The sequence below is a fragment of the Callithrix jacchus genome, chromosome 18, assembly GCF_049354715.1.
Source record: "Callithrix jacchus isolate 240 chromosome 18, calJac240_pri, whole genome shotgun sequence".
In the NCBI taxonomy this organism is placed as follows: domain Eukaryota; kingdom Metazoa; phylum Chordata; class Mammalia; order Primates; family Cebidae; genus Callithrix; species Callithrix jacchus.
In genome coordinates, this window is record NC_133519.1 from 34,495,741 (window position 1) to 34,515,224 (window position 19,484).

The 19,484-nt window shown below is 42.0% G+C and overlaps 1 protein-coding gene across 7 annotated transcripts in view; it reads right to left on the reverse strand.

Moving 5' to 3' along the window:
* Positions 1–3,840: 3,840 nt before the first annotated feature.
* The window catches only part of MPZL1 (myelin protein zero like 1), a 65,745-nt gene continuing 50,101 nt past the window's right edge, over positions 3,841–19,484 (reverse strand). For 5 of the 7 annotated variants that reach the window (XR_001908074.4, XR_013529563.1, XR_004736678.3 and 2 more), the window contains 2 exons: positions 19,153–19,255; positions 3,841–7,025 (listed from right to left, as the gene is read on the reverse strand). Coding sequence is in view for 3 of the 7 variants with exons in the window: in XM_078356353.1 (XP_078212479.1) it covers positions 6,924–7,025; positions 19,153–19,255 (205 nt within the window). In the remaining 4 variants the exon portion in view is untranslated. The remainder of the gene's footprint in view (positions 7,026–19,152; positions 19,256–19,484) is intronic. The other 2 variants (XM_008985090.5, XM_035280334.3) reach the window with 1 other exon arrangement.

Here is a 19,484-nt window from a genome sequence, read left to right on the forward strand (position 1 = left end):
TTCCTATTTCAAGTTCCTTAATAACAATGGAACCCTTACCAGCAATAACAGAGATGAACTTTCAGCACATAGGAACCCAGCTTTCCATCACTGATGAACAGGGAATCACATGAAATGGCCATATATGAGTTCTAACTCCTGTCATGTAGTTTTGTTACACTCAGCCTGTCATATACTCTTATTTTCAGCCCTTTTGGGTAACAATAGGAATTTCTGAAATGGTTTTTGTGGAGTCACAGTAAGTCTATGGTTGGCTTTATGAATGTCTCTGATACCATGGCCAGAATCTCTGTCCATCTACTTTCTCTAAATCAGGCTATCCATCTATTTTTCTATCACTAGAAAAAACTGAGACACATCATAGAGCTTTATGTAAAAAGCTATGAGCAAAGTTCATGTACAGAGCGTCTATGGAGTGTGCAATCTGTGTACAGTGGTCGGAAATGACCCACGAATTCGGCTTGGACCTACAGAGTAGCAAAAGCAAATACAGTCAGTGACAAGTCAGTGCGCACGACTCGTATGGAACAAGATTTTCATAAGAAACAGTTTTCCTGGTGTATTAGTGGTATAAAGACTGTGGGCCAGTTGCAGTGGCTCACACTTGCAATCTTAGCACTTTGGGAGGCTGGGGCGGGTGGATCGCCTGAGCGCAGGAGTTTGAGACCAGGCTGGCCAACGTGGTGAAACCCCGTCTCTACTAAAAAATACAAAAAAAATTTAGCCGGGAATGGCGGTGCATGGCCATAATCTCAGCTACCCAGGAGGCCGAGGCAGAAGAACAGCTTAAACCCAGGAGGTGGAGGTTGCAAAGAGCCTAGATCGCGCCACTGCACTCCACCCTGGGTGACAGAGTGAGACTCCAGCTCAGAAAACAAACAAAAAACCCGAGACTGGGTAATTAATGAAGAAAACAGGTTTAAATGGCTCACGGTTCTGCAGGTTGAACAGGAATTATGGCGTCTTTGGCTTCTGGCGCGGCCTCAGAAAGCTTCCAAACATGGCGGAAGGCAAATGTGGAGTGAGGCGTCTGGTGAGGCATCTCACGTGGGGCGGTGGGAACAGGAGCTAGAGAGTGAAGTGGGAGCTGCTCCACACTTTTAAACAACCGGGTCTCGTGAGAAACTCACAATCACAGGAACAGTACCAAGGAGGGCGGTGCTAAACCATTCATGAGAAATCTACCCCCTGTGATCCAATCACCTATCAGGTCTCATCTCCGACACTGGGGATCACAACTCGATAGGAGATTTAAGCTGGAGCACAGATCTAAACCATATTGTCTAGAATTAAATCCAGAGAGATATTTATGCTGTGCGTCTTTATAAAATTGTAAAATGTATGATAGAGAACAATGTTCTCAAAGGCATCCTGGAAATAAAGTACGGTAAGGAGCTAGTTTCCTAGGACTCTTTATTGATGACATACTTCAATGTAGGCTGATAGAATTCTGTCAAAGGGGCCGCGCAGGGTGGCTCACACCTGTAATCTCAGCACTTTGGGAGGCTGAGGCGGACAGATCACTTGAGGTCAGTTCAAGACCAGCCTGGCCAACGTGGTGAAACCCTATCTCTACTAAAAATACAAAAAAATTAGCCGGGTGTAGTGGTGTGTGCCTGTAATCCCCAGCTGCTCAGGAGGCTGAGGCGTGAGAATTGCTGCAACCCAGGAGGTGGAGGTTGCAGTGAGCCGAGATCGTGCCATTGCACTCCAGCCTGGGCAACAGATCAAGACTCTTTTTCAAAAAAAAAAAAAAAAAGAAACATTTTCAAATTATATCAAAGGGTAATTTCATTAAAGTAATTCTACAAAAAAAAACAAAACATATTGAAATTTTTAATAATAAAATATCTTGACTATGAAAGAGGACAGTACAGGGAGAGAACCCACCATAAAAGCAGATGGTTGGTTTCTACCACCAGCTCCACCAATGCCACAGATGCCACTTTTCTCCTGGTGGCTGCTCCCTCACCTTCTCTACACAGTGGGAGGATTAAGTCAGTGGTTCCCCAGTCCAGTTAGCACAGGAACCACCAGAGGGGTCAGAAGGGAGCCAACTGGTATCTGAGGTTTCCTCTAAACACTGCTCAGCTCAGCTCCCTCAGGGGTGGAAGCTGCTCTCATTAATAATAAGTACATCTTTGGTTGGCAAGGCCCCTTTGTAGCTTGGAAACCAGAGTCCCAGCAGGAGGACACCCTCTGATACTTTGTGCTGACTTGGAAGGAACTGTTGAGATGACAAAAATGTAAGATTCCATCACTGCTGCCTTTGTGTGCTGGAGGAAGCATTCCTTTTCTTTTTGCCACATCATACAAGATGGAAGCTGTTCACATGTGAGGATTACTCCCAGGGGAGTTCCTGCCAGCTGTGACTCGTCCTCTCCCATTCAAGAATGCATTAGGTTTTGCAAGCCCAAAGTTATGTAATCCATGGTAATTTATAATATTTTAAGTCACTGCAACGCTTCAATGTTTTATTAGTAACACATTTTTTTTTTTTTTTTGAGACGGAGTTTCGCTCTTGTTACCCAGACTGGACTGCAATGGCACGATCTCGGCTCACCGCAACCTCTGCCTTCTGGGTTCAAGCAATTTTCCTGCCTCAGCCTCCCAAGTAGCTGGGACTACAGGCACGCGCCACCATGCCCAGCTGACTTTTGTATTTTTAGTAAAGACGGGGTTTCACCTTGTTGACCAGGATGGTCTCGATCTCTTGACCTTGTGATCCACCTGCCTCAGCCTCCCAAAGTGCTGGGATTACAGGTGTGAGCCACCGTGCCCGGCTCACACATTTTTTGTGTGACATAATTTCTCAACAAATTAAGTTACCGTATTGTCTTCCAGACTGAGGTTAAAGCTCTGACATCTGTGCCTACCACCTCTACTACTACTGTCTCAAGTTCATCCCTAACCAGCTCCTGAGAGACTGGGAGAAAACTGCAACTGCATTTCAGGCCCATAGCACATTCTTCTGGGTAAGGAAGCAGTTTGGTTCTCCCCTTTGGCGTGAGAGGCCACAGGGCATAGTGGGTAGGACAGGCTTTGGATCACACCGTGGTCCCAGCCCCAGCCCCTCTGCTCTGTACTTTATTAGCTAAGTGGCCCTAGGCAGGCCATATACTGTTTCAAACAATGGGATTGAGATTAGTACAATTAGTATTAACTCACATAAATAATAGAGCAAGAAATGCAAAGTGCCTGGCTCACACCAAGTATTTGGTAACTATTAGTTATTTCCATTCATGTCACCTGTCACCTCCACCCTGTGGCAAGCTCTTTGAGATTTTATCTTCTTTTTTTTGTTTCCTTATGCACAGAGCTTGGCACAGAATCCTTCTCAGCCTAGGTTGCTGAATGGATGAATCCATCCATCCATCCAGGCAATATGTATTGAGCAGCTGCTAACTTCCAGGCACTGTTCCCCTTACTGCAGATGGAGCAGTGAACAAAACAGCAAGGTCCTGTCCTGGCCGCTTGGTGCTTACCTTCTAGTGAGGAAAACAGACAAGTAAGTGTATAATGGGAGAGAGGGAGAAAAATAGAGCAGAATTGAGGGGGCTAGGGAGGCTGGGGGGAGGGTGTGTTGCTCTTTTATATGTATCACAGGAGGTCTCCCTGAGGAGGTAACATTTGAGCAGAGGTTTAAAGGAAGTCAGAGACCAAACCACAGGAATATGTGCAGAAGGTGGGCTTCAGGCCTAGAAACAGCACGTGCAAAGGCCCAGAAGCAGGTGCACGGATGGCAGTTTTGAAGAAAAGAAGGCTGGCATAGCTGGAGTGGTATGAGTGAAAGGCTTTTAACTCTTTTTCTATTCTGGTCAAAATCAGCACACAACACAATCCAGAAACTGAAAAAGATGTATTAAAATATTCATAAAAATACAACTGAAGATCAAAAAATAATAACGAGCTTGATGGTTTTTCCCTAGCTGATACAGTTCCATTGAAAAACTAGATAGTTTGGAATTTCAATCTCTAAGTAATGCCTTTTGCATGCTCCCATACAGAATTAGCACATAATTTTAAAAGGACTCGTTTTGCCAAGATGAAGACATGGTGGGCGGGGGCAGATCCGCCCTTTGGGCAACCCTAGTTTGTTATCTACAGCCAGGCAAGGAGCGCTGAAGCACAGGAAAAAGGGCCGCAGGGGCAGGTGTGCAGGGCTTGGAAAGAGGCCCATCTCAGTGTGAGTGGCTTCCTTCAGGAAAACCCGTCCTGGCAGAGCACCATGCTGGCAGCTGCCCTTGCCTGGGGAGAAGGTTAGTGAAAACTGGTAAGGATTCTCTGCCAGAATGCCAGGGCACTGACAGAGTTTGAGGTGTCTGGTTGGGCAGGAGGCCAAGGCTTCACCAACACATGGTCCCAGCACCACAAGAAGTGAGGGCTCTTGCTCTCAGGGAGCTCAGAAATGTTTAGTTTATTCAAAGAAACTGCTGAGAAAGAAGTGAAAAAACAATGCCCCTTTCCTCTGTAAAAAAACAACTGTGAGGAAACATGACACAGGCCCGTCTATATGTGTGTCCTCTGTACCTCAAGCACAGCCTTGGTCAGCTGTGTGGTTCTCACAGTGGCAGAGGCTCACCGGGGTCTCAGCTTGAAGGACGGTGGCAGTCTCAACACCCTTCCCCTCCTAACACACATAAAAGGCCTTCCAAAGGCTCCTATAGTTTTCAAAACAGATGCCTGAAAAGTTTGAGGATGCAAGGCAGAGTTGACCACTCTGGAAATGTCTAGCAGTATGTCGCTGTGCGTCACTCTCTCGGGCTGGGCCTGTGAACATGGAAGGTGGCAGAGCAGGCATATTTTTCTCCATTCCACACAGAACACAGAGCAGACGCTGCCCAGCTCCAGAAGATGTGTGTGGTGACAAAACCTGATCCCCACTGACTCACACAGATGTGGTATGTTAAGGTGGAGCATTATAGGAATAAACAAAAACAGTTCCTCAAAACACAAAAGGCCTCAGAGGTGGGACAGAGTTCATTCTAATGCTCATATGCCCTTTATCTTATCACCTTGTGCACACCTTGAAATCTCAATCGTGTTTTATTCCCTTTATGGATTCTCTTACAACTCAGCCTTCAGACATACCCAGGAGATGACAAGATGAGAAGAAAAAGCAGCAGCTCAGAGTGGGCTCCAAACTAGAGGGGAGGAAAAGTAACATTACCCCTTGCTGCCACTTACCCCAAACACGTTCTACAGACCAGCTAGACACGATTCTTTCCATAACTGTGGGTTTTAGGACAATTTTAAAAGGGGGGATTTTTAAAAGAAAATGGGAGAAATGACAACATAAGTGTTTAATGATCTTTATCATGCTTTCCATTCCCAGTAAAAAGTAAAAACTCATCGATTCTAAGTGGGGTGGGGGTTAGTGAATGGGAGAAAAGAAGTTTTAGGGAAGGACAGCCAAACTGTCTAATCTAGGCTCTCGTTAACCTCAATAGTCTTTGAGGCACCATGAAGCTGTTATAAAGCCATGACGGATGCCGCCTCTTGCTGGAAGCATGACTGATGCTTTATAAAGAAGGTGATTCTTTGGCGGGGCGCAGTGGCTCACACCTGTGATCCCAACACTTTGGGAGGCCGAGGCAGGTGGATCACCTGAGGTCAGGAGATCAAGACCATCCTGGCCAACATGGTGAAACCCCGTCTCTACTAAAATACAAAAAATTAGCTGGGCATGGTGATGTGCGCCTGTAGTCCCAGCTACTCAGGAGGCTGAGGCAGGGGAATCATTTGCTTGAACCTGGGAGGTGGAGGTTGCAGTGAGCCGAGACTGTGCCACTGCACTCCAGCTCCAGCCTGGTAACACAGCAAGACTGTCTCAAAAAAAAAAAAAGAAGGTGATTCTTGCCAGGCACAGAGGTGCACCTATAGTTCCAGCTACTCGGGAGGCTGAGGAGGGAGAATCACTTGAGCCCAAGAGTTCAAGGCTAGTCTGGGCAACATAGTGAGACTCTACCTGAAAAAAAAAAAGTGAAAGAAGGTGATTCTCTAAAGAGTGAGCTCTGGGATATTGCAGAGTAGCAATATAATGATCCCATCTCTCCTACTTAGAAGGAAAGAAACTCCTCTCCTTTAGCTGTATGGGGACTGCTATTTCAAGCTGAAAAGACATCAGCAAAGAATAAAACCAATACCTTTTACTCTCCACATTACAGTAGTTCTCAAGCAAAGCTTGGATTTTCTACTTAATCAGTATTGATCTAAAGGTATCCAGAATCAAGTAACCTTTGGCATTTATCCTTTGCTAATCTTGCTATTACGAATCCACAGATTGATACGACACATTTCAAGGGTGCAGTTTAGTCTATACAACATGTAAGGCTAACAATTGCTCTATATTTTAGTGAGAAAAACATCAACAAAACTTCTCGAATTGTTTTCAACTGGCATAGCCAACAGGTATTTTTAAAAAGCTGCAAACAAATAAATGGTGCTGACCCTGTGTTAAAGGCCACCCAGGATATGCGTCCATCATAGCATCGCCATCCAACTACAATAAAGGCTACGACTGATTAAGCCCTTAGATTAAAAGGCCATGTCTACTGGAAATACTACAGGATCTGCCACTCTCTCCATTAAGGCAAACCATTTCTAAATGATGGTGATAGGAATGTTTCTGAAATCTCCCAAGTGTAAATGACCTGAAAATAAAGTACAAAAACAGCAAGACAATAGGTACATATGTAGAATCATACCATCTTTTCATCATGCAACATTGGCTCCTCACATCAGGAAGATTAAATAGAATATTTATACCTATCCTTTGTACACATCTTTCTCTCCCTCTGTGAGCACACATGTACTTGTCCTTGCCTGGGTCTCCAAGGCTACATGTGGTAATGGGCTACATTTTCTGCACCAGAGTCCAGTTTGGTTTTGTTTCTTGCTGAGGATATGTTCTAGGTCTTCTCTTAATTTTTCCGGATATCCGCATACACCACAGACTCTGACTTGTTAATCTTGTCACTGTGATGTCCGCCGGAGTGGTCTAACTGCGCATATATGACTGGGCCCTGGAAAAGGGAAGCAGAAAGATTAGAGGTTTGAAAAAGCTGGTGGTTCCTTCAGCTACAGGCCTAGAAGCAGTGATTAACGTGATTGCATCAGGGTTCCAAAGCAAAGGTTCCCTCTTTTGAATGTCTTCAGGGAGACTTCTTATGGATAACATGTCCAGGACTGACTTTGAAAGATTGGCGATAGTTAAAGTGTGAACGTGGGGCTTTGTTACATTATTCTTTTAAATATTTTTGACGTTTGAAAATCTCTATAAGAGGAATATCATTTATCTTAATAACTATCACAGAATACCTCAACTCTTACAATTGGGGTCAGAGTCTTAAGGACTAGGATGGGAACTTCCACCCGAGACCCACAGAAATCATGAACTTCAGAATAATCAATCCATGCAAGAAACCAACATATTTGGCGCCACCCAAAGATACACTCACTTTGATCGGGTCACATTATACAAATAGGTATAGTTTCAAACAAATAGTTTAAACATATTTCAAGTATTCTTCAATACAACTACTTATAGCATAATTCTTTGAGTCTGAGCCTATAGTGAGAAATACAAATACTGCTTCCTTGATTTCTAATATCAGATAACTGTCCTTCCTGTTTTAAAATAAAATTAAAAAGAAAAAGCAAAAAGCCACAATCTACACAGATATAAAGAAAAACCCTAAATGGAGTAAAGTAGAACCTCTTCTTAGCCTCAGCAGTAAGAAAGAGGTTACAATTCCAGGGAATTGTCAGGGTCCCATCCAGGAGAGCAAGGGAAGGCTGGGTGGCCTGGGGGCAGAGCGAATTCCCTAACTCTTGGGGGAAGAGGTCAGAGAGGTGGCTACACATCGGGACTCTCAGTCCAGACTCTAAAATTATAAACAACAACAAAACAATCCTGGTTTTAAAAGAAAAATTTTAAATTACCCAGTGTCAGCTTTTCTCCCAATCTAGGGGTTCTCCCTTGAGAAGTCTAATAACGTGCTTAAGCTTTCACCTTTGAAATTGTAAGCTCAGTAGCCAAAAGCATATGGTTTAAAATAAACACACTTATCCCCATCCAGAAGCCCTAACAACCTGTGTCCTTAGTGTGTAACCTGGGGTTCTGTGGAGTTCAGGTAACTCCAATGGAGTTCAGGAAGGGTCAGGTCCAGTTGTTAGGGCTGTACAATGGTGCATCTAAAAACGGAGTTAGAAAATGCTACAGTGCGGGCGCGGTGGCTCACACCTGTAATCCCAGCACTTTGGGAGGCTGAGACGGGGGGATCACCTGATGTCAGGGGTTCAATACCAGCCTGACCAACATGGAGAAACCCCATCTCTACTTGAAATACAAAACATTAGCTGGGCGAGGCAGTGCATGCCTATAATCCCAGTTACTCGGGAGGCTAAGGCAGGAACTTAAACCTCGGAGGCGGAGGAGGTTGCGGTGAGCTGAGATTGCACCATTGCACTCCATCATGGGCAGCAAGAGCGAAACTCCATCTCAAAAAAATAAATAAATAAAAGAAAATAACACTGGATGACTGGATCCATTTGAATGTTGGCAGATCTACAGTCTGAATTATGATGTCATCTTTGTTGAATCTTAGAGAAGAACGTTGGTCATGTGGCTCTGGGTATGTTTGTAAATTTCTAAGCATGAGTTTCTTCATCTCTAAAATGGTCCTATAAATAATATCTACATTTTTGTTTTTTTTTATGAAAATTAAATAAGATGAAACCTATAACTTAGGCAGTGTCTGACAGATAGTACTTAATACATGTTAGTTATTATTTTGAACGTTTTTTTACACAAACACACTTTAAAATGCACTAAGGTAACTGATCAGGTAAACTAAACAGTCAAACTGTGTGTTTATCTTTAGTCTACAATGCCTGTCCTAGGTAATATTAACATATCACATGGTTAATTATCATACAGAGACCCTATATATTCATTTCAGAAAGCTGCAAGTTAAATGCTAACCCCACCAGAAAACAAAAGGAAGTTAAAAAGACTATTTCCTACCAGGAACAGAATGAAAACTAACTGTCCCCTGGTAACATCTATTTCCAAGAATAGGACAGACTTTGCAACATTGAATTATACACATTCTTAGATAATAAAACCTCATATCATAATTCCTAAAAATTCACTAAGTTATAGAATATGTTCATAGGAGGAGTTTACAATGCGTGACTGATTGCACAAATGGCTACAAACTCTTTCCTTCACTGCATCTTATTCTTTGCAACATAATGCTGTAGGTCCTTCCATCAAGAGTAGAAATCTATCTCTCTACCCCTTGAATCTGGGCTGATCTTGTGACCAGCTTCGACTAACATAATGAGGCAGAAGTGATGCTGTACAGTTTCCACACCCAGACTCCAACAGATCTTGCTGCTTCCACTCTCTTGATACTGGGACACAAATAGCCACCATTACCATGTAAAGAAGCCCAAGTTAGCCTGGGCTAACGGTCCAGCTGTCCTCTGTATACCTGGCCAACAGCCTGCCAATGGTTAGACTGTAAGTGAAACCACTGCAGACTGTCCAGCTACCACTCAACCTTCTAGCCAACTGCAGATGCACAAGTGAGCCAGCAGAGATCGCCTGAACTCACCCAGACCAGAACCTGCTCAACCAAACCACAGAATGGGGAGCCAAATAAATGGTGGCTGTTTTAAGTCACTATATTTTGGGGCAGTTTGTTATGTGGCAGTAGATAACTGATACACCATGTAAGTGGAAAAGAATGAGAACAGAGAAAGTAAAGAGAAATAAAAGAACACAGAATTATCTCTTAATCAGTCAGTAAATGTTAAAATATCAATAAGGTCTTTAATGTGAGACAGTATTGTCTTTCATGACAAGAGAATACAACTATCTGTTGAAAGCATATGGGAAAACATTGAAGAAATCCCTTCCTGTTGATGGATTTGGCATTCTTCAAACTATTTACCACCGCCTGATGTTACCCTCATTCCTCTTCTCTCAGAATATAATAACGTCTTAAGTCAGGGACTTTGTTAACTTCCTAGAACTTGGCAGAATGTAGGTGCCAGATGAAGGGATGGATGAAATAAAGGATGCAGAGAAATGGCAGATGTCGGTTGAGATTGGGGTTTGCTGACAGATCTAGCTCGATCTAGAACACCTCTATGAAGTCTAATTCTGAGTGCTATTTAGAGGTGGAAAGAGCCCTGAGTCTCGATGGAATATGCCTCAGCACCTTGATTTTGAGGGCTAATGAGGCTGCTCAGGACTTCAAGAGGTTCCACGGAACCAGGATCAACTTGGAAATGACCCACGATTGCTAAGATGTTCACTTTTGGGTATGCAAGAATAAAGAAGAAAAACAACAATGAAACCTACATTAACCTAGCTGTTTTAACTCTACCTCTTGGCATTCACCCTCCCCACCTTCCACTTCATTTATTTATTTATTTTTGCTTTTACACAAAGAATTACAACAATTAAGTGAAAAATTGCTCTGAATATATGTTTTCAACTACTTTCTACATGAATAGGCCTTAGCTATTGAAAATGTTTCAATTAACACATTGCTTAATATAGGTCTATTATTTTAGTTACAACCAGAGATAAAATTACCACTGAATTTTACTTGTACCAAAATTAATTATTTATTCCAGTAAAAAACCCTATTGGTGAAGGTGTGGGGAGAAGGTCCAGGAAGAAAGGGTTCTAGAATAGCAAAGAGACCTGCTTCTAATTACAAATTAAAGTCATTATGTTGTGTCCTGTAGTACACCTTTGTGTCCTGTAGTACACCTTTCGTAGTCTCTGTAGCTGACAGCCCTAATGTGATTTGATTCTGGTCCTTCCGGTACTAGAGGAATCTTCCCAACATCCTAGCATGAATTGCTAAGAGAGAACATCTGCTTTTACCTTGTGCTCATTGACTGTTGACAGAACACCTTTTGTAGTATTTATTTCACTGCTTTTTTTTTTTTTTTTTTTGAGACGGAGTTTCGCTCTTGTTACCCAGACTGGAGTGCAATGGCACCATCTGGGCTCACCGCAACCTCCGCCTTCTGGGTTCAAGCAATTCTCCTGTCTCAGCCTCCCGAGTAGCTGGGACTACAGGTGCGCACGACGATGCCCAGCTAATTTTTGTATTTTTAGTAGAGACGGGGTTTCACCATGTTGACCAGGATGGTCTCGATACCTTGACCTCGTGATCCACCCGCCTCGGCCTCCCAAAGTGCTGGGATTATAGGCATGAGCCACCGCGACCGGCCTATTTCACTCTTTTAAAATCAAATATAAATATGAAACACAGCTATGTATTATGATTTTCTTTGAGATAAATGAGAAAAACACCGATTATCACAGTGACAGTGAAACAAATTGAATAGACAGGATAAAATATACTCGTGCCTTAGAACCAAACAGATCTGGCTCAGACACTAACTACTGACCTTGAGCAAGTGACTCGCCTAACTTAGGCTCTGTTTCCTCATATATAAAATAGGGAAAACAAAAGAACTTACCCAGGAGGACTGTTGTGAGGACTAAGGGGAAAATGCACATTAACTACTTCTTGAAACATTACCCTACCTATACACTATAGTTGAAAAATACATAAATATTCCATTCCATTGTTTTCCAACATAACCCAAAAACCTACCTTTTGTATACAAAGCAGCAATGATTTCCAGAAAAGGATCTAGAAAACCAACTATTCAGGGCCAGCCTGGTGACTCACGCCTGTAATCCCAGCACTTTGGGAGGCTGAGGCAGGTGGATCATGAGGTCAAGAGATCGAAACCAACTTGGCCAACATGGTGAAACCCCATCTCTACTAAAAATACAAAAATTAGCTGGGCGTGGTAGCATGAGCCTGTATTCCCAGCTACCTGGGAGGCTGAGACAGGAGAATCGTTTGAACCCCATAGGTGGAGGCTGCAGTGAGCCGAGATCGTGCCATTGTACTCTAGCCTGGGTGACAAGAGCAAAACTCCATCTCAAAAAAAAAAAAAAAGAAAGAAAGAAAGAAAGAAAGAAAGAAAGAAAACCAACTATTCATCAAATACATATACAAAAATTACCTTACAACAATCTCATCCAAACTAAGCTTTACAAAGAAAAAATTTTTACTTATCTTTTCCCCAATGCCTTAACACTCTAAACTCTAAGTAGTACCTACCTAACACCTTCCCAACCCAGCCTTCCACTCCACTTTGCTGGAAGACCTCTTATTTGGTTCTGCTTTTTACTCTCCCTTTGCTTAGGTAGATGACCCCACCTTCCTCTGCCCTAGGAGTGAATCAGAATGACATCAGCTTCTAAGCCACAATGCTGGAAGCTAGAACAATCAGCAGTGCCTCAAAATGCTGAAGGAAAATGATTTCCAACCTGGAATCCTACCCAACCAGAATAGCAACCAAGTTTGAGGGAGAAGAATAAAGACAATTTTAAAGGTGTTAAAAAGGTATTAATTATCTCACAGTTTTACAGGTCAGAAGTCTGAAGTGTGTTTCACTGTGCTAAGATAAAGGTGTCAGTAGGACTACGTGCCTTCTATAGGCTCTAGGAGACAACCTGTCTCCCTGCCTTTTCCAGCTTCTGGAAGCTGCCTGTATTCCTTGGCTGTGACCTCTTCATCTTTAAAGTCAGCAGTATAGCATCTTCCAGTTTTTCTCCGATGCTCGCCCTTCTGCCTCCCTCTTCTAAGGACCTTTCTGGTTACAATGGAGCCACCCAGATGATCCAGGAAAATCTCCCCATCTCAAGGCAATTTAATCACGTCTGCCAAGTCCTTTTTGATATGTAAGGTAACATATCCTACAGAATCCGGAAATTAGAATATGAACCTCTTTGTAGGGCCATTATACAGTCTACTACGCAAGGTCTCAAAATTTTTACCTCTTGTGCATATTTTCTCACTTGGTTGGTAGTATCCAAGGCACAGGCAGAAGAAATAGAAATCTTGTCATAAGTAAATGTTTTTTTGCTTTTTTTTTTTGAGACAGAGTCTTGCTCTGCTGCCCAGGCTGGAGTGCAGTGGCGTGATCTCGGCTCTCTGCAACCTCTGCCTCCTGGGTTCAAGAGATTCTCCTGCCTCAGCCTCCTGAGTAGATGCAATTACAGGTGCCTGTCACCACGCCAGACTAATTTTTGTATTTTTAGCAAAAACGAGGTTTCACCATGTTGGCCAGGCTGTTCTCGAGCTCCTAACCTCATGATCCACCACACCCGGCTGAGTAAATGTATTTTAAATGAAGATTCAATCAATCTGTACAAAGTGCCAAGAACGTAAGTACAGTCTTCAACTGTACATTATAAAACACTCATGAGATGAGAAAATAACTACCATTAGCAAGAAATATGTAAACAAAAACTACAGTCAGATCAGTAAAGACTACAGACACTGGAATTATCAGTTTTGAGGTATAAAATAAGAATATTTAATATGCTTAAATAAATAAGATAGGCGAAAATATAATGCAGTTATAAGGAACTATCAACATTAGCCAGGTATATTTTAAAAAGAACCAAATAGGTGCAGTGGCTCATTCCTATAATCCCAGCACTTTGGGAGGCCAAGATGGGTGGATCAGGAGTTCGAGACCAGCCTGGCCAACATGGTGAAATCTTGTCTCTACTAAAAATACAAAAATGAGCTGGGAGCAGTGGTGGGTGCCTATAATTCTAGCTACTTGGGAGCCTGAGGCAGGAAAACCACCTGAACCCAGGAGGTGGAGGTTGCAGTGAGCTGAGATCGCTCCACTGCACTCTAGCCTGGGCGAGAGAGTGAGACTCTGTCTCAAAAAGAAAATAAAGAAATAAAATAACATTTCTAGAAAATAAACCTATAATGTGAAATTGCAATTTAAAATGTTTAAAAGGGGCTGCATAGTAGACTAGACACAGCTAAAAAAAGAATTAGTGAAAGAGGACAGATGAAATTATGCAGAAAATGGCAGAAAGACAATACAATGAAAGATATGCAAGACAGGCTAAGAGACTTAGAGCATAGAGAAGGTCTAATATACATATAATCAAAGTTCCATAAAAAGATAAATAGATAAAATGCAGAAAGGAAAAATTCAAAGAGATTGTGACTGGAAATTTTTTAGAGTTTATTAAAGACATCAACCTTAAGACTCAAGAGGTACAATGAAATTACAAGCAGATGCAATAAGGGATAATCCATAATTAAACAATATATAAAATGCAGAACACCAAAGGCATAAAGAAGATCTGAAAAGCAGCCAGAGAGAAGAGACAGATTACCTACAAGGAAACAATGGTAATGTCAGCTGATTTTTCCATCACTCTTCTCTTTATTATTTCTATCTGTTTATGCTGGGTTTAATTTGCTTTTCTTTTTCAGGTTTCTTTAGACAGAAGCCTAGATCATCAATATTGATGGACTCTTGGGTTGCTTCTATATTTGGGCTATTGTGAATAATACTGCTATGAACATGTATGTATAAATCTCTTCAGGACTCTGCTTTCAATTCCATCCTTGTATTAATACTTTTAACCTATCTGGATCTTTAAAGTGGTTTATTGTGGACAGCATATAATTGGTTCTTGCTTTTCTATCCTATTTGTCTACCTGTACCTTTTAATGGAGTGCTCAGCCCATTTATAGAAATGCAATCATCAGTCTAGTTGAGTTTAAGTCTACCACTTCATTATTTGTGTTCTGTTTGCTCCATCTACCCTTTGCTCATTTTCCCCTCCTCTCCTGCTCACTTTTGGATTAACTGAGTATTTTTAAAATAATTATATTAATGTTTCTTGTTGACACCTCCAACTATGATTATAAATATGTCCATTTTTCCCTCCAATTCTCTCAGTTGTGCTTCACTTATTTTCAAGCTCTATTATTAGAAGTATAAATATTTAAGATTATGTCTTCTTTAGGAGTAGATCACTATCATCATAAAAAGTCCCTCTTTATCCCTGGTTCTATTCCTTCTTCTGAAGCCAACCTTCGTATTATTACCATCCAGGTTTACCATTATCCATGTTGTAGCATATGTCAGAATTTCATTCTTATCAGTTATTACCATTTAAAGATAGAGCTTTTTAGCTGTATCTCTTTTATTCTTTCAGTGTTTGCTCTAGAGTTTGCAGTATATATCTTTAACTTACCACTGTCTATCTTTAAATTACCATTTCATAGATAATATAAGGACCTTACAACAGTATTCTTCCATCCTCCCACCCTGCAGGTCAAGATGGCCAGGGACAGACCTGTGTTACTTATAGTTAAATGATTACAAGCTTGCTTTGCTTTTTATACACTGAGATTTGTGCCATGGATCAAACGTTGAATTAAAGAAAACTCCAGGGCCGGGCGCGGTGGCTCACGCCTGTAATCACAGCACTTGGGAGGCCGAGGCGGGTAGATCACCAGGTCAAGAGATCGAGACCATCCTGGTCAGCATGGTGAAACCCCGTCTCTACTAAAATTACAAAAAATTAGCTGGGCGTGGTGGCGCATGCCTGTAATCCCAGCTACTCAGGAGGCTGAGGCAGGAGAATTGCCTGAACCCAGGAGGCGGAGGTTGCAGTGAGCCGAGATTGCGCCATTGCACTCCAGCCTGGGTAAGGAGCGAAACTCCCTCTCAAAAAACAAAACAACTCCAAACTATGGTGCAGTAAAATACAAATTGTTTAAGGTCGGTAAAAACAGAAATCAAGCGGAAACAGGAGGCCTATAGTGAAGACCATCTGAGAGTGCTTTAAAACTGCAGAACGCTGCGGTGTGGTTCCAAGGCAACCAAGACTGTTTTGGTCCCATAATCTCTTCCCAACATATGGGCTGCATGAGGGTCCGTAAAAAGGGCTTGTGCAAGAACTCTGGGAAGGAATGCAACCTCTGCTCACAAGACTCTTGCAGGGCCGGAAAGCCTTTCAGGGCCGAGATAACTGGAACCCAACGCCACAGGCTCTGCCTATGATCTCAGAATATGGAGTAATTCTGATTGCTCTGTGTCCACAATGTTTGGGAGATAAAAGCCCCTTGACGCATTGTGTGTGGTCAGACCTTATGGTGCCTTATCAGCTGTGCCTCTTTACAGAGGAACCTTGATAAACAATGGGTGGTAAAACTCAGTGTTCTAAGTTAGCATTTCTTAGAAGAACCACATTTGCCTCCCCTCTCCACAGCCCGCAAGATTAACAAGATAATGCACCTAATAAAAGCGTGTGGAGCCCAGAGCTCAGCGCCAACAGTTCACCCCAAACTAGAGTGTCCCTTGGACCCATACTGTGAAATTCTACTCATCTTTGTTTTCTTTTCTCACTCCCTCCTCACCACAGGGACTGGGGCAATTCTAGTGCCTCAGCGTCCTGAGTAGCTGGGATTACAGGCACTTGCCACCACACCCAGATAATTTTTGTATTTTTATTTATTTATTTATTTGAGACGGAGTTTTGCTGTTGTTACCTAGACTGGAGTGCAATGGCACGATCTCGGCTCACCGCAACCTCCGCCTTCTGGGTTCAAGCAATTCTCCTGCCTCAGCCTCCCTAGTAGCTGGGACTACAGGTGCGCACCACCATGCCCAGCTAGTTTTTGTATTTTTAGTAGAGACAGGGTTTCACCTTGTTGACCAGGATGGTCTCGATCTCTTGACCTCGTGATCCACCTGCCTCAGCCTCCCAAAGTGCTGGGATTATAGGCGTGAGCCACCGCGCCCGGCTCACTATTTCTTTATATATGTTTTTCTTTCCCTTTTTCTTCTCAGACTCTAATTAGATTGCTTGATATATTATCCAGTGACTCACTGACGGTCTGTTCTCTTTCACCCCACAGTCTGTCTGTCTTTCTCTTTGTGCTTCATTTTGGATAGTTTCTATTGCTATGTCTTCAGGTTAATTGACCTTTTCTTTTGCAGTGTCTAATCTGTTAACACCATCCAATCGCTTTTCATGTCCAGAAGTTCCATTTTGGTCTGTTTCAGATACCTGTTTCTTTCCTCTTAATGTTCAAGCTTTCCTTTACATCTTTTAGTTTACTAATAAGATACATAATACGCATTTTAAGGTCTTTGTTTACGAATCCCATCATCTGTCAGTTCTGGATTTGTTTCTACTGACTGATTTCTCCTTATTTATTTTTTAATTATTTTTATTTACTTATTATTCCCTCCCTCCCTCCCTCTCTCCGTTCCTTCCTTCTTTCTTTCCGTTTATTTGACATAGGTTCTCACTACATTTGCCCAGGCTGGCGCAAGCAATCTTGCCACTTTAGGCTCTCTAGCAGTTGGGACTACAGGTACATACCACCATATCTGGCTTACATGTTTTATTTTTTGGTTTCTTTTTATGCCTGGTAGTTTTTGACTGGTGCCAGACATTGTAAATTTTACATTGTTGGATGCTGAATTTTGTTGTAGGATAAAGAGTGCTAGATTTTGTTGTAAAATGCAACTAAGTTACTCTTGGATTAATTTGATTCTTTAAAGCCTTCCTTTTAAGCTTTGTTATGGTGGGTCCATAGCATCCTTTATTGTGGTGCTAATTTAGCCTATTTGGGTATGACCATTTTGAGAACCCCACCAACACCCTGTATATTATAAGTCTCTCTACTCTGGCTCTTAGGAACACAAACTAGTCCCAGATCTGTGTGAGCTCCAGGCATTATACAGCCTACTGCATTTCACGTAGTTCTTCCCTTGGTTTCAGCGCATTTTCTCCTATGTGTATACAACTCTGTAGTCCGACAAAGACCCAAGGGGACCCTGCTCCAGATTTCTGAAGTGCTCACGCTCATCCTAGCACACTTTATTGTTTCTTCTTTGGTACTCAGCCTCATAAATCCTAGCCCCCTTGACCTCCCCAAATTCTGCTTTCTGCCTCCTCAATTCAGTGAGACAGCTGGGCTCAGTTTCCACATTCCGTACCTACACTGCAGTGTGAAAACTGCTTCAAGCCAGTACACTGGGGCAATAATACGGCTCACAGTGACTGTTTCCTTTCTCTCAGGGATCACAGTGTTGCATCATCTGTCTTCCGCTGTCTTGAAGGCCACAGTTTCTTTTTTCTAGTTTGTTTTCAGCAAAAAAGCAACTTCCATAGTGCTTCAGGTTTCTAAGAAAAATGTTCCAAGGCTTGTTTCGATGCTATGCCTATGTGTAACTTTCAGTCTTCATTCACAATCCTACCTATTCCCATTCACAACCCAAATTAGTAGACTGAGGTGGCCGATGTAAATTATGTAATCTGAGAGACAGACAGACAGATAGACAGAATAGGAACAAGTAATGAGCCTGATGCTGTGGTAGAAAACATGCTATCTAGACACCTGGGTTCTATAGCCCCAGTTCTGTCACTAACTGGGGATGTGCTTTTACTAATTTAACATCACAATGCCTTAGTTTCCCCACTACATATAACAACTATGGAATAAGACTATAGGTGCCTTTCCCACAAAACAATGTTACTCTCTTTATTTCTTAAATCCATTCCCCACCAGCTAACCCTTTTTTAGGACAAAGCTATAACTGGTCAAATTCTTTAGCATGCTTTCTACCCTAGAAGAATCAAACTGAACCAAGCGACGGAATTTTTGCCATGCCACAGTTATAATTAAAATAGTATAGCCAAAACACACGAATCTAGATTAAGTGCTAACTTCCAAATAAAACTTGTTTCTCTTCTGTACAAGTAGACACCAAAACCATTCCTTATTCAAGACAAATGCTCACTTTGCATTTTTTCTAAAGATCCATAGAAAATAATTTTTGTTTTATTATCAATACTAAGAATATCAACTTTTCCCTGCTAATTTCTTAGCTTACAGAGTACCTCAATACAGAAAGAATCTTATTCACTAGATTCATGTCCTTGGGCAATTAAAGAAGAATCTTTTATTGACAAAGCCATTTCCTAATTCTGCTTGGGGCAAAGAAGCCACATAGTAAACGATTGGTGGTTTCGTGGAAATCTTTACTCAAGCAGATTCTTCACCACCTATTTTCCTATGGACTTCCTAAGCCAGCCCTTTAATTCCTCATTCCCACCCTTTCTCTTTCTCTCTGTCTCTGCCTGTCTGTCTGTCTCTGTCTCTCTCTCATAGCTCAGTATTCTTTTCCACACCCAGGGAAGTGACAGAGCACAAAGCTGTAGGGAATAGTGCAGTGGGCAGAATTGCAATCAGCCATTACCTGGTGAGATCCAGAAGGCAGACTCTTTACAAGACCCTCAGTGTCGGAGGGGGACTTCCGAGGAGCCTGCTTAACTGGTGACAAACTCTCTGATGTACTGCAGCTGATAAATTGGCAATTTGAAGAACAAATTAAAAAATAAAATAAATCGAAACAAAAATATAGAAATGTAAGTGACACCAAGATGAAGCAACAGATGTATAAAAACAAAAGACAACAAAACAATGGGTATCAAAACAATCACATATTTTAAAACTATTTTCTATCCCTGACATTCACTCTTTCTTCTAAGTCAATGAACATTCATCACTGGGGAGGCACAGTAACAAATG